Genomic DNA, 16,406 nt, shown 5'->3' with positions numbered 1-16,406 from the left:
GCCATACAAGGGGGTACTTGGCTGAAATTGTCATTTTTTTCTGTACCAAAGATGTGATTACAGTAAAACAAAAGATGCCCGTTTAATAGCTTTTCTTTTCTGTATCTATAACCACATTATTAAAGATGTTTTACTTTAAATGTATTAACAATTTTCACAGGGCAAAGAGAGGCTCTATAAATTAAAAAAACAAGAGTAGTCAACACAAATTTGGCACTTAACATAACAGTATAGCTGACGTTAAGGCTTAAGGTAACATAACCATTATCAAAATGTTACCTGCCCCTGAGAAAAATGCATAAAGGTTTAATTAGTCCATCAGTCACTCTCTTCCATCTCTTTGTCATTGTTTTATTGTGAAACAAGATGACTTTCCTAGATAAATATGTTATGTTAACTATATGATACTTATGTAGGGCTGCCATCATGTTACAATATCTATTATGAAAACAGAATTGGTTATGTTAAAGAGCCTTGGGATAGGTTGGCAACCTGTCCAGGGCGTACCCTGCCTTCAGCCCGAAGTCAGCTGGGATAGGCTCCGGCCCCTCGTGACCCCGAAAAGGATAAGCGGTCGAGATAATGGATGGATGGTTATGTAAAAGGTTGTTTCAAAAGAATAAAAAGAAAAAAAAGTGAGGTATATACAGCAAAGTAAGTGTCATACTGTCATTTATTGAGTTCGGAGGCTCAGACTTCAGTTATGCATTCCAAAAGATAAAGTTCATGCCTGATAAAGTAAGAGTTAATTACAAAAAGAGCAAAAACTGTCATATAGGTGACCTTTTGTTTTATCCGTGCAGCATGAGTATGGTCTTTTCAATTCATTCCTTGTGCCACATATTTCACTTTTAATGACATCACAGAAAAATAATACATTACATATGCATGCTCAAGAGTCAGACCAGAAAAAAATAGTAAATGAGGAGCATTGTCTGGTAAACAGAGGTTTAGATGTTTGTTTTTTTGGCTTATGCAAACCACCTTTTTTCATTGTGTTTAAAAAAACATTCACAATAATAAACATTTGGACCAGAGTTGCTCATTACATACAAACAGAGCTGTAAGGCAGAAGCCCTCTAGATGCATGTTTGCAGGGGACCAAAAGAGTCACCTTAGCAAGAGTTGCTACAAATGTGACCACTGACAACGCGTAACAAAAGGGCTTCTTCTGACCCTCAGTAACCCAGTTTAATGTGGTTCATACATTGCATCCATAGTAAATAGGGAGAAAAGGCTACAGGCATTAAAGTAAAGGAATTAGACCTGTGCCTTTAGTTCCTCTGAAAGAACATTGTATAAGGTCTGAAGGCAGGCAAGCCGTCCAGTGACAGCAACTGATATAAATGAAACTACATGTGCTTACAGGTTTGCTATTGTGACATCATTTTATCATAAAATTGGTACAAAATATGAGTGCAATATGAACTCCTTGTGATGAAGTTTGTATATTCTTCCTTTTCAACTCTGTAAACTTTCTTTCACATGCTGCACTTTATATTTAGTCTGCAGCAGAAAGACAAAACTAGTGACAGGAACTGTATCTGCGCTTCTCCTTCTCATGTTTGAGGTTGGGGTCGTCTAAAACCTTCTGAATTTATCCCCAACACTAACTGCCCACAAGGTTGAAATTACTTTCGTTTCTGCTGAAGTAAATACTTTGTTAGTAAGATGTCATATCTTTGAAACTTATTCAATAGCATGCCATACTGTATCACCTAAGGGTCCAAAATGAAGTTTGCACTTATAATATTAAGAGAAAGAAGCATTTCCCTTCTTTAGGATGTTTCATTCATTCATCTTGAAAAATGAAGAGTTTCTGATGAGGATGATATACAAGTAAATAGTCAGCTGTTTTTAAAATGATGTCTTTGCAGAGTAATAATCTGGATTCATGAGTCTGCTGAGAAAACACTAAAAGGGTATATAATGTATCTCTTGACCAAAAGCAGCATAAGCTACAGTTAAGCACTTTTGTCCTGAGAGCAAAGGGGGCTCTGATCCAGGATCATCGCTCAGGTCTTAGCACTAATGTCCTCACCGCCAATTAAATTACAAACTGGTCTCAGACCGTCCCCCCTGGTTAAAGATACACCGTAAAGAGAGCCTTGTAGCTGGTTCCTTGTTGGTTAAACCCGTGGCCCTTTTGGTCAACAAGACTCATGGAAAAAAAATACAAACACAACAGAAACAATAAAACATGCAACAGTTTTCCTGTTTCTTTAAAACAAACTTTGTAAGACAAGCTTATCGAAACACTGCTTCAATCAGGGATATTTGTTTGCATTCTCTTTTCCGATGCTACAGAGTACCTGATGCATGGTAAGTCATCTTTTTTTCACAGTTTAAACAAGAATCAATGAAGCCAGAAACTCTGTTGCTGATTTTTTGGTAGAGTTCAGATGCATAAGCTGTGGATAAGAAGTAATGCCCTCTGTAACAACTACTCGGCAGTCTATACAGAAGTTAAACATCAATAAACAACCGCTGTGCAGCTGACATGGCTGCCAAAGACATCAACACTGCCACACACAATCTGTTGATGGGTGTACAGGACAAAGTATTACAGACTGACAAAAAGCACGACAAAGTCTGAAAACAGAGGATGTGTAGCTGTCACATGAAAGCTTTGTTTGAAAGGCAGCTCTAAAGGCAGTACTTTTCTTCTTTTACACTGATGTGATCCTTTTTGATTTACTGTATGGATGTTGACCCAGTTTAAGGAGCTTCACTCCAAACATTTTTGAGTTTTTATCTCCAGGTCTGACAGGATGTAGCTGGCCATAGATAGAAACAGTCTTCCACAGCAAGAATGTGTTGACGATGGACATGAACAAAAGAAACACTGCCTGAAGAGGTAAGGAAGAAATATTGTAGGCGTCAAGGAACAGAGAGGTATAAGATGCATGGCATGCAGTCGGGATGTTTTTTTTTGTTGTTGTTTGTTTGGGTTTTTTTGCTTTAAGAGAGGTTCTTCAATCCAGGGCCTCTCTCTTTCTTTTTCTGCTCCTCCTTTACTTCTGATCCTCAATCTCTCGTTTCACTTCAGCTACATAATTGTGATCTTTACCATGAGCCACCTCCATGATGGCAAGTGCCTGGAAATATAAAAAAAACAAAAACAGGGTTTCGAAATACTTCAACGACACATTCTGTTGAATGATCAAGCATACTGTAAGACACATCCATAAACTTTGTTAATTAAAATGACATCTCTCCAATTGTGTTATTATTCAGACTGCAGATACCTGAAATGAAGCCTACCTTCTTTAGAGCTTTAACTCCTGGTGTCTTCTTCTCCAGCCCCAAATACAGACGTCCCAGTTTCAGATACATAGACGCTACATTCAGAGAGTAAGCTGGGTAGTGAACACTGTGGAGAGAAGCCATGACGTTTACATCAAATTAAGCAGTGAATGCAAATTCTTCCATTCCTCCTCTATACAGGCAGTGCTGCTGTACAACGGACTAACCAATCAGATCAGCATACCTGTATGGGTGAACGATCTTCTCTCCATAGCTCATAGCTCCATCCCAGTCTTGCATGTAGAGACATACACCCATGGCCTGATACATCATGTGCAACATGTACACGTTGGTGTCCGCAAAGATAGCTCCCATCTTCTCCTGGCTGAGCTCACACATCTCAAGCAGCTCGCTGGGAGGTACCACACAGTCAAGGAAAAACAAAAGAAAGAAAGTAGAGAAAGAAGAGGAGGCTGGAAAGTGAAAAAACTTTCCTTGAGGAAGACAGAAGAAAAAACTGATGGACCAAACAGGAAAAGTCTTCAGATGTGATACAGAAACTAGGCAGGGGAGAAATCTGTCACGACAGAAAAAGGATATTTTTGTAGTGTTTGGCTCTCCTGAACTCCTCAATGACATTTTGGCATAATGGACCATGGATCGGATATCCTCTGGCTCTGGTGGAGAACTCAGTTTCTTGATCTCCATTTTTTCTGTGTCCTATGGGAAGAATTTTCAAAGAAACAATTTGTTGTTTGTTACATACAATACATGAGACACAACTGTTAAACTCAAGCAAGGAGTCACATTCCAGTTGTGTGAAACTGAACACACTAATTCTAACCAGCGTGAAGTAACAACAACTAAAAAATGCTGAAATACATCAGAGGTCACGGCACGTTAAATCAAATATGATTTGATCAAGATGATGTATTGTTCCTTTATGCAGTCAACAAAGGAAAAGAGGTCAGATACACATACATTTACACATATTATGGAGCATTAAATATTAACCAAAACATCTGTCATAAATGCTAAAAGCATTAAACAACAACTGAGCTATGTTGAACATCTTAATGTAAACACGTGCTGTCATCAGTAATGGATGAAGGACTTTTCTCTTACTTTTTCTGGTTGTCTACATTTCCATTTTTGTTATATGCAAATTGAAAATGCATGTTAAAAGGTGGGAGGAAAACCACCCAATGATGCATGTGAGATACTTTCTTTCAACATAAATCGTCAAACGTTTTAGTCAAACCTTATTTCTATGAATCAAGTGAGTCATTTTTACATAACTTCATGAACAAGACTGGGCTTTGGAGCAACTTTTTAAGTACCTTCGATTTTGAGGTGCATTCAGTACACTGGCATGTGAAGAAGTAGGAATCCAACAACCGTTCTCTCCTGTCCTCTGTCGGGTAGAGCAGATCTATGTAACTGTTGAAGATCTGCAGAGAGAAAGGGGGGTCAATTGAAAAAGGGGCATGTTGGTGACAGAAAGTGGTCTTAATACTGCTGACAGTGAAAAGCATCTTTTAGTATGAGTGCAGTGTTTACAAACCTCATCTCCAGGGTTGATCTCTTGAACAGCTCTGACCTCAGCCACCGTGCCTTTATATGTCACTATTACATTCGGACTGCAGCTGTGGTTCATCAGTGCTACACTGGAATGAAGGAAGGAAGGAAGGAAAGAAAAGAAGCACAAGAGTTTGAGACATTTTCATCAGAGAATCCTGATAAAACCATTACACTTAACACCTCTACTACATTGGGCTTTCATTAAGACTGATGAGTAATAAGGTTAGGATATGTGTCCAAATCTTCAGCACTCAGCTCAACAATTGGCAACCTCCTATTAAAATATTTTTGCAGTTGATGACTGTATAATCAATCTGCATGTGTATGAGTGGTTCTCACCCGGGAAGAGGAGTCCTTACTTAGTAATTACTGTTTCAACCTGAAGGGCTGATATGCAGTATTTTGCCTTAGTTGAAAACAATGTAAGATGGAAAAAAATATAAATGATGCCTCCACTTGCTCAACTGACTGCTCACCTGTCATGAAGTAACCGCCCCATCATAGCCTATTGTCTGATTGCTAAGAATCAGTGAGAAACAAACAACACACTCTGCGAGTTCCTATTCCCACACACTTTTAACTCTACCTTATATCTTAATTATTTCCCTAGTTGAAATCTCAAGATGGCACAGAATCAAATCAAAGTTTTACAGTATGATGTACCTGTACTGGAAATGCCTCTAATATAGCATTTAATTGGGGGTCAATTCATTTTTGCTTCTACATAGCAGGGATGTCAACAATTAATCGACTATCGATTAATTGATTGTTAAGAACTTACTTGAACACATTTTTTTGTTTCAATTTTCTATCATTTGGAACAAACATCATGTGGTCTTCTATTTTGTTCAGCTATCAGGGAGGTGTTTTAAGTTTAAAGCATGTTTAAATGTGAATCAGCTGTTAAAGTTGATACATACAGCAGAGACGCTCAGCTGGGGGCTGCGGCTGACTGACAGGTCACCACGAGCGCTCTTTGTCTCTGCCAGACTGATTATGGCTCAGTTGCGCTCCCGGCTGACACCTGACCATGTTCACATGCTTATTTTTCTCAGTAAGAACGAGTAGACAGAAAACTGGACACTGTGAGTCTAAAATGTTTCTGTTCTGTTCTCTTGTTGCAGTAAATCCACATGTGGAAGTCTGAGCCTTCACTTTTTATGAGCCTGCTCCACACGATAATATTCAGCGTTTAAAAAAAAAATTTGTACACTCCATTACGATCCGTAGCTATTGGTCAGTTATATACATTGTCTCGTGAAGGAAAATTTGATTCAGGGGGAAAAACGCATTTGGCATTGTGGTTGACATGGAAAACGTCTATGTTTTTTTTAATGATTAATCGATAATTGATCATAACATTTCCAAAGATCGATCATGGAAAACACTTGAAATTTACATCCCCACTCCACAGCCAAACCTGCAGACCGATTGAGTCTGCCACCAGAGACTGTTAAGGGTTTTGCTTTTACAACTGATTTGTCATGGCTGCCACTCAAGTTATACAAATACTGTTTGGATCAGTAAAGATGAGCAGATTTCAGGTTTATCAATAGCAAACAATATTTTTCTAATAGCAGACAGTCAGCCATTTGACAATACTGGATAAATAAAATAACATTGTATGCAGAATGTAAAGCACCAGCTTTTGAGTGGTCTTGTCATGCAGGGTTTATCTCTCGTAAAGGCAGGCAGTTTTTAAAGGAATTCAAAATTGTTATCCCAACTTTTTTTCATGAAATCAGCAAAATGGATGGACTGTTTGCTTGTGGGTGATGTGTTGACATGGACTACTTACTCAGCAAAAACAGCTGATCCCAGATGGGAGAGCTCTTCATCCTCTATAGTAAAACCATTACAGTTCACCTGGAGGCCAAGAGAGAGGGATAGAGCACCACAAAGAAGAAGAGGGGGAGACACAAACAAACAAACAAGTAGAGGGGTGGGTCAGAGAACAGCAGACTGAGTCATGATGATTCAAATGATATCACACTCTCCCTACCTTTGCTGCCACACTCAGCAGCACTGCCAGACTGATCAGATTAAAGAGCTACATGCTGTGAAGTAACACAGACAGACAGATGGGTGGGTGTGATACAGATCTTGTAGTATTTGTTTTTGTGCAGAGCAGCTGAGGATATCAGTATAAAAACATGAGATCTGCACATGGTGCGTCTTAAGTGTTTTGTATTTTTACACGTGTTTGTATGTGTCATCATTTCATACACACACCATGAAAGGTCAACACCTGTATGGGTGTCAGACAAAACCTGTTTGCTGCTCTTCCAACCAATCACAAGACCATTAAAGAGCACAACCTATCAAAGATCCTGGATCCTTATAGGAACCAATTCAGGTCATGTGTCAGCTGTCTTAGAAGGACATCTCATCAAAGAAAGGGGACTGTTTGTACTCTTGATTGTTTACTAATTTGTAAAAGCATTTTTCAATGCTTAGTGCGTACTCAATGTTTCCTTGTGGACCAGATTTTATTGTTATTTGCCCCAAAAAAGGGGAGGGGACGATCCATGAACCCATCCAGTCCAGACTGCTCAGATGAAACCCAAATTACTCCTGGATCCCCCTATGATCGACTGAAAATCTTGGGATTATATATGAATAATTGCAATTCACCTGTGCAAAAAGCTCAGTAAGAGCCCGGTCGTCTGGGATGTTGCTGATGTGTCTGGAGTAGAAGTGGTGTAGTGCTGCTATGTCTGCCTGGTTCATCTCATCCTTCTCATTGTCCATCTTATCTAAATCTGGTGGGAGGCAGAACCAAGAACAGGAACAGGAGACACAAGAAAGAAAAGTAATCAGACAACATGTTTTAAAGCAAATGACAATATCATAAACAAGACCCTCTGATTAACTTTGGTTTGAAGCGTGATTTTAATGGATGATACTGGGAAGTCATGGTGCCCTGATATCCTTCAAGTGAGTCCTCCTCTACTTTTATCCTTAGCAAAAAAAATATTCTTTACAAGCAAGACATCTCATAATCTAAAGGTTAGACATGTCAGAGAGATTCAGGCTTCCTTTGTTTTGAAGCATAGCTTCAGGACTGACAACGATTGCTACAAAAGTTAAAATGTCTTTTGTTTTCATTTTAGGTTTAATCATCCCTTTCAACCCACAGTACTGTAAGATGCAAAGAACTTTGAAACCAATGCAAAAGCTAGATGAATAACTAAACGCGACAGACCAAAACTTATCTAAAAATAAATTAATCAATTAATAATAAAGTGGAATTAAAAAAACAAAATAATCATAATATTAATAATGAATAAATAAATACATTGAAGATAAATAAATCATGACCGTAATAATAATAATAATAATAATTTGTACAAAAAAGGGGAAATAGTTCAGTGGGCAATTGAGTAATAGAATAGATAATAGTAATAGAAATAAGCTGTGGTGATAATGATAATAATAATTATGGTTGGCACTGTTATTACGACATTCTTTCTAATTGCATGGCTCCTCTGTAAGACAAGTCAGTGTTAGAAAAAATCAAATATGCTAATGCATTGGGCCATTTGTCATTGTCACACACACACACACACACACACACACACACACACACACACACACACACACACACACACACACACACACACACACACACACACACACACACACACACACACACACACACACACACACACACACACACACACACACACACACACACAGAGAGAGACAGGTACAGAGAGAGAGACCGGTGACACAAGGCAGCTGTTGGCCACTGATTTGCTTTGTGTGCATGAGAGACAGGTGTGAGGGTTAATTCTGGTCAATCCTCTGACGACATATCTGAGCCTGCAACAACAGCTTAGACTAAATGATATTACCACATGGAGAAGAGAAAACCGTTTGAGGGCACCCCAAGATACTTTCTCACATTCTCACAGTGTGTTCGGGATTATTGGGAGCAGCTTCAGCTCTGTTCTTATGACTTATGTAGTTGAGTCCAACTTCTTATTAAAGCAACATATGAGCAAAACAGAAAAGGGAATTTATATAACCAATCAGACCTGTGTACATATGTTTGCACTTTAAAGCTGGTCAGTGTATTCACACAAACAAAACAACAAAGAGAGACACTGTAGATTTTTTTAAGAGTAGAGCAGCAGTAGCTTAAAAAGGAACGAGGAGAACATGAAATTACAGCACGTAGAAGCTTGGGAATTATGTCCCAGTGCTCTGCACATGTAGAATGAATGAAAAGAGACAGAACCAGGACTGCAGGCTACAGCTGAGGATATTAATAGACACACAGCTATTGCTACACACACACACAGAAAGATCACACACACACGCACCATGTAACTAAAATTGTGTGCAAATGTAACTACACGCACACACACACACACACACACACACAGACACACACATGCATCTGCTTACGTGATTCAAACTCTTTGAGCAGCAGCAGTCTTTCTGAGGGGGTGCGCTCTGTTGTGACCCTCTGCAACATGAAACACAGTCGTGTCATTTGAGGTTATTTTTGTCAGAATGAACAAAGTAAATCATGCAGAGTAAAATGAATTATAATTTCCCTGATTCTATGCAGTTCTTATCTGAGGTTTTTGACATTCAGGTCCATTCAGATTTAAAACACTTTAAAAACACAGAGGCGGCTGAGAGCAACTGTATGATGGCAGTGCTGGCATGAGGATGTTTGACGTTCAATGAGAGCAACACTTCGATTCAAACACTGAGCACAGGAGTGAAGTGACTTTGATTCATTAAATCTGTCTTTAGATGGTGAATGAGCAACCTTAAAGGACTAAAATAAATGAATAGCAAAGACAGGACAGACTTCATACTCCTGTCTCGTTCTTGCAGAAAATATTGAAATACAGCTGACATCACTTGAGAGATTGCATTGCAGCTGCAGCAGCTCCCAGCTGGACTATTACATAAAGCATTATCAAGCTTAGAAAACCAAACTATTATCAGACTTGTTTTCTTTGTTGCTTTATCTTGTTTACATTTGTTCATAGGTTCTTAAGTTTGAACATGTGCATCACATTTTCATGCCAGGAGCGTTAAAGTATAGTCCGGTCAATTTGAGTTTACATGATGGATGGAAAATTAGAGCCATGACTATTATCATGACTGATATCTTTATTCTCTATCGGAGTCTCAGTGGGACAATGAAAAGAGCAAAAACAACAATCTGTGTTTTGACAGCATGAACATGACAAATTTAAAGAACCTTTCTACACTTTGTTTTTATTTTTTTTAGATATCAAACTCAATTCAACGCGGTTTAACACAATTTTTAATTTACATTAATAGTTACTTCTGTTCTTCATCCCATCTTTTAAATCTCTTCTTTAAACTTACTTTTATGTGATGTCGTCGTCTTCTTACTGCCTTTATTAACATTTTATTTTCTATCCCATCTTATTTTTAATTGTTTTACTCTCTTGATATCTCATTTACAGCCTTTATTGGTTTTATTCATCTTGCTTTATTTATTCATGCTACTGCTTTGTATCTATTTTTATTTCTTTACCTTTTGTTACCTCTTTTAGCTTCTTAGCTTTCATTTATTCTATTTTAATGTCTTTTATCACTTTTATCTTCAAATTCTTTATCTATATTGATGATTTTATTTCTGTATTGCTTTTATTTTACCTTATTGCTTTTACCCCTCTTTAAGTGCTTTATTCCTTTACTACTTGTAGCCCCTTTTTATTGTTTCTTTCCTTTTATATTCTTAATCATCTTACTTTCTTTGTCCCTCAGGTCACAGTACATATTGTCGGGCTCTTGTTTTGCCTGGGTTCTTGGGTTGTCTGTGACATCAGCTTAATTCGTTATTTGGGTCTTTCGTGTTTGTTTTCTTGTTGTCTTATTTAAATTTTTTGTTTAAGCCCTCTCTGATGTTGAATTCTCTTTGTGTTTGTTTTTATGTGATCTGTTGCTTGTCAAGCACGCTGTTTAAGTTTTTTTTTTCCCTACAAAGACTTCCACACTGTACCAGATGAGAAAAAGTGATCACTTAAAGCTGCTGTTGGTAGGAATGGTGTAAAAACGTTACTTTTTTTCTGCTGGGTTTGGAGAAAAGGTCATAACGCCCATCGGTACTCATCGGTAAGTGGAGTAATTTGAGACTATTGCGAAATCCCTGCATTTTCCAATGCCTTTGTATCACGCAATGTTATTAATCCCGTCATTCCCGTTATGACGGACCAACCATAGCTAATATCCAATCTTCCGTCCTGATTGGTTAAGGGGCGGCCCCAACTACGTCCTATCACTATCATGACTGCACACACCGATCTGTGTTGGAGGAAATCTGGTTGGGAGGGATAGTGTTGACATTCGAAGTTCCTCTCTCTAAACAGATGTTTACTCTGTGACTACCTACAGCAGCTTTAAAACTGAGAAGCATCTATTCATTTACCTGTTTAACGATAATCCTAGCCACCAGTCTGACGGTCTCTGACGGACACCAGTTCTCCCCATAGGCAACCATTGCTACACACTCTAGCTTATGCATAGGCCAGTCACCTCTCTGCATGTATTCATCGAGGGAGGGAGGGGGAGAGAGAGAGGGAGAGAGGGAGAGAGAGAGAGAGAAAGACAAATATAACAACAGCTAGTTACCATTAATTACCTTAAAAGAGGAAATCAAACTCAGCAACACAACACATGAAATCAAAGAGCCCAAACAGAATCTGAGAGATGAAAAGCAGACCAGAGCAACAAAAACAACAATATCATTTATTAATACACACGCCTCAATTTTACTGCTGAGTGCTGAGTTTATTTTGTTGTGCCAAAAAAGTGAAACCAGACAGAGGCAAATGGAGAAAAGGCTGCATTGTCATAGCAACAGCAGTACAACTGTGTACTGCGGCCTGCTCAGACAGAGCTTTGCTTCGAGATTTTCAGCGTGTGGTCTTGGGACCAGAGGTGGGTCACAAGAGCAGTGAAATGAGTTCCTATAAATACATTCTGTAGTGTGTGCTAGGAGAAAAAATGCCAGTCTTAATGCATGTGAATCACATCAAAGTAGTTGGAGACAAAAAGAAAAGATATTTTTGGACAACAAAGTCAGTCAGAAAACAACAGCCCTGCATAGAGAAGCAAAAGATGAAGCAGAAAGCGGTCTCACCTGACAGTCAACGTTGCAGTAGTACGCCTGCTTACATTTGCCACATTTAAAAAGGTCTTCTCTTCTGTAAGGACAGAAAAACACAACACTTTACTACATTACAGCTGTGTTAAGTGCACTGCAGTGACATTTTCTCTGCGTGATTCAATGTATCCATTTAAATTAAATAAAACAGTGTTCACCTTTTCCTGGCAGATATAATCTCACTGCACTTTTCAGTTACTGAATGTGGAAATAAACTCAACTTTTTAATTGGTAGTTTACAACCTCTACATTTAGAAACTATCTCTATTTATTGTGAAATGTCATGATGAATGTGACTAATCATAGGTTTGTTTTAGTCCTCTGACAATAAGCATACACCGTTGCCAAACATAGCAGCTAAAACATCAACACATTTTTTTTTGCCACAACTTTAGGTTTTATCTTACAGTTAAACGTATTAATAACATTATAAGCCAGTATTAAAAATATTTAAGTCACTATTCATTCAATAAAGGGTAGTTTGTCAAACAGAGGTAACTGAAGACAAATAGCCTATTAGAGCTTTTCTTTTTTAAAGACAGTGTGAAAGCAAATACACACAGATAGACACACATCCACACCACCATTTTCAAACACACACCCTGGCCTTCTCATCTCCACGCTCCTCCTCTCTTGGGACAAATGGACAGCTATATTTAGCACTTTAACCTTTTACTGCTCTAAAAACCTTAGGGGCAGTTTAAACAGGACATGAAAGTGAGTGGGTGACAGAGACTGCATTAAATCATTAAATGAACTCTCATATGTTTCTTAAAGAGTGTTATATTCACATCAGATCTCCACAAGACAGAAAGGTAAGCTACAGAGGTGAATCTTAAACAAGGTACCAGTTTAACCTTCCGGGAAGTTTTGAGTACAGTATGCCCACATGCACACCCACATATGTCAATACTCAATGAGCATTGTAGGCTGGCCTTTAATACCACTCAACATCCTACTCTGTTACTTGTGCAAGCATGGGCTAAAAACCATCATTAAATGTCTGAAATCTCTTTAACTTGTGGGTCTCATTGAAAACCAGAAATAAATGTCAAAAAGTCTGATATCATGAAGGCTGCAGCTTCCCCTGTTACTGCTTGGCTTGTAAGATTCTAAAAGCAGGTGTGGGCTAGAGGGTATATGTAGGGTGTCTGGATAGACATGGACTGTCATGAACGAACAAAGAGTGCTCTCACGTGCAGAGAAGTCACACTATGGAATAAAGAAGAGGTTAGGTGTTCATTTAGCTGTATGTCCAAGTGTATGATTATGTATGTGAATGCACGTTCAGCAGCTAATGCATGCTTCAACTCAGCTCAAATTTGCTCATATAGCACCTTTCATACATAAAAACATGCAGCTTCACAGAATAACAGAGAGACAGAAAACAACAGCAGTGGTAAAATTATAAAAGGCATGATTATAAATAAAATACTTAAAATTAAAATAATTGAATAAGATAAATAAATGTTAAAGCAATGATTCAAATAATAATGATTCAAATAATAATAAAAATAATAATGCAGTCCTGGGCTAAATATAAATTAGTCCAAATTAAAAGCTAGACTAAAAAGGTAAGTCTTAAATTTAGGCTTTAAAAACTTCCATAAGACATACGTATCTAAATAATAATGGCATTCTATTTCAGACTTTCCTGAGTCTGCAGTGCTATAAACAAATGCTGCAGTGTCAGTCAGGTGAGCTTCCTCCCCGCACTGTCCCATTAAAGCCAGCACTGGTGTTCCGGATCAAAGAGTGACCCTATGAACTGGCGACTTTCAGACCCCATGCGTCTGTGGTTGTCGCAGCTGCTGAAAAATGCCGCTTACTTTAGTTCTTCATTAAACAAATATATTCCCACATTATGATAAAACTAAACTAAGAGGTATTCGCGAGGAGGTTTCCATGTTTCAACTGCTGTTGTTACTACGACAAACATTGACACACTCGGCTGAAAGTCGCCAGTTAACAGGGTCACTCGTTACACCGAAACACCTACGGCTAGGTAAGCGTCCAGGGGTTGCCAAGCTAACCTAGCTAGGTTGGGAGGTCGGCTGACAATGAACTTAACAGGCCGACCATTTATTTCAGAACAACACTACTTGAGTATGCTAAGAGGATGACAGTCGTCGCAGGGTTCTTTCAGCTGTTCAGCACAGGTAGGCGAGGTGTTACCTTGTGAAGCAGTGCTCACAATACGCTCCTCTCTCATTCACTGTCAACACGTAGGAGTAAGCAGGGCACACGAACACCATCTCTCCAACCGAGAAGTGCCTCACTGCCCGCAGGCCTCTGTTCTTATCCGGGCTCAGAAACCTTTCCGTCCCCTCTATGCCTTCGTTCTTCATGGTGTGTTCTGGTAAGGGCTCTTCTATCAGGTACTGCCGACCACCACCACCTGTGTCTGCTGTGATCATAGGCTGTGATCAGCGTCTCTCTGCCGGAGCGCTGTCTTCCTCTGTGGTCCTCTGTGTGCGAGGTGTGTGGATCTCAGCGCTCCCTGCTGGAGAGGCGACAACAATACACACATAACACTCAACTCAACCATAGACTGTATAAAATAGGAACTCAACTCAACTCAACTCTACTCTACTCTACTCTACTCTACGCTACGGTGGCCCTGAAGGACAAAACACATTTACAAAAGATGAAACACTTTTACAAAGTTGGAGACACATTTACATTTTGGAAAACATTTTTACATTTTATTAAACAAAATTACATCAGTAAAAAACTTTTACCAAGGCCAAAACAAATTTACATTTAAGAAAACAAATCTACAAAAGATGAAACACTTTTACCATTTCTGAAACAAATTAACATTTCATTTTTACGGAAAGGGAATCCAAATACTGGAAGTGATCAGGAAGTGATGGAGTGAGGGGTCATTTAGTTTGTTTTGATGGAGAGAAACCAAACGGAGATGGACATGGTTTACATATTAGGACATCCTCTGGTCTCAGAGAGAGGTGTCAGACCTCAGATTAAAAAGTTTCATGTCTCCAGAAAAGCTCCGTCATATCTCCACAAAACCTTCATCATGTGTCAGAACTCAGATGAAATGGCCTCAGACCACATAGCCTCAGGCTAAACAGAGTCAGGCTAAAAGGAATCAGACTTAACGGTGAAAGTGTTTCATCTTTTGTAAAATTGTCTCAAACTTTGTAAAAGTGTTTCATCTTTTTTAAATTTGTTTTCTTAAATGTAAATTTGTTTTGGTCTTAGTAAAAGTGTTTAGCTGATGTAATTTTGTTTTATTAAATGTAAAAATAAGATGTGTTTCATCTTTTGTAAATTTGTTTTGTCCTTCAGGGCCACCGTACAACGCAACTCAAACTTAATTGTCATTCATCTGGATAGCTTGTATACAGCTAAATGAAATTTCTTTTTACAATAACAGGAAATGATGTTGAGCAGTCAGGTTCTGTCCAATCAGAAACAAGACGTGTCGTCCCTCCCATTTCTGTTTTGTGAAATGTTGTGTATTCTGATCAAGCGAGCCGGATGCGACCCTGGTGGTGAAGCTTTCAGCAGTGTGTCTGCCCCCTGGTGGCTGGCTGTAGTATAGGTCAAAAAATAAATACACGTGCGAATGTTTCTCACATCCGTATGCTGTGGTGATATGTAGTTATTATTTGACTGTTTTGTGTCCAAGTTCTCTTTTTCCTGAAAAGTTTCTTTTTTGTTAGTTATTAGAGTTTAAAAAACGGGGTTTTACTTCCGGGTTTCCTTTGATTCACAGCCGCTGTAGAGGGAAACTTCAAAGGACACACATTGCTTGTGATGCTATGCTGTAGGGCGGAGCTCGTTACAGTGGCTTCACAGACTCTGGCTGCACAATGGCGGCGCCCAGGAGCGGGATTTTTTGGCTTCAGAACCGTACAACGGGAAGAGGCGGAGCAACGCTGTCCATTTTATTTACAGTCTATGATTCTGATGTGTTGTTGTGTTTTGTGAAATGTTGTGTTTTCTGAAATGTTGTGTTTTGTGAAATGTTGTGTTTTCTGAAATGTTGTTGTGTTTTGTGAAATGTCGTGTTTTCTGAGATGCTGTTGTTTTTTGTGAAATGTCGGGTTTTCCTGAAATGTCGTTGTGTTTTCTGAAAGTGCACTGTAACCAATGTTGTCTTGTCTTAACTGCCTGATCTGATTTCATTATGATGTTTTGTATTATTTACCTGCATGTCGCTACTTTGCTTCATCCGTAGTATTATCTGTTACCTATCCTATTCAGAAGGTTTTATTTTTGCCTGCTTCATCCTGTTATGATTTTACCGGTCCTGTTTTTTTTAAGTGATTGCCAGCATTACCAAAGGTATACATACTTATTAATGCATCACTCCTTACAATTGCATAATAAGACATACAATAATCTGCAATTGAGATCACAGATCCTTACTGACCTACACAGCTTTGGC

General features: G+C 38.7%; 1 protein-coding gene across 1 annotated transcript; it reads right to left on the bottom strand.

Moving 5' to 3' along the window:
• Positions 1–655: 655 nt before the first annotated feature.
• On the bottom strand, positions 656–14,522 carry smyd2a (SET and MYND domain containing 2a). Its single transcript, XM_034680842.1, is given in 13 exon segments — positions 656–3,098; positions 3,265–3,373; positions 3,491–3,665; positions 3,847–3,885; positions 3,888–3,966; positions 4,587–4,697; positions 4,811–4,913; positions 6,626–6,693; positions 7,462–7,589; positions 9,241–9,301; positions 11,252–11,362; positions 11,966–12,029; positions 14,165–14,522. Coding segments are annotated over 13 exon segments (1,374 nt in total). The 5' UTR covers positions 14,407–14,522; the 3' UTR covers positions 656–3,014.
• Between the last annotated feature and the right edge of the window lie 1,884 nt (positions 14,523–16,406).

The sequence above is a fragment of the Notolabrus celidotus genome, chromosome 3, assembly GCF_009762535.1.
Source record: "Notolabrus celidotus isolate fNotCel1 chromosome 3, fNotCel1.pri, whole genome shotgun sequence".
NCBI lineage: Eukaryota > Metazoa > Chordata > Actinopteri > Labriformes > Labridae > Notolabrus > Notolabrus celidotus.
This window is presented reverse-complemented; position numbering and strand designations above follow the sequence as displayed.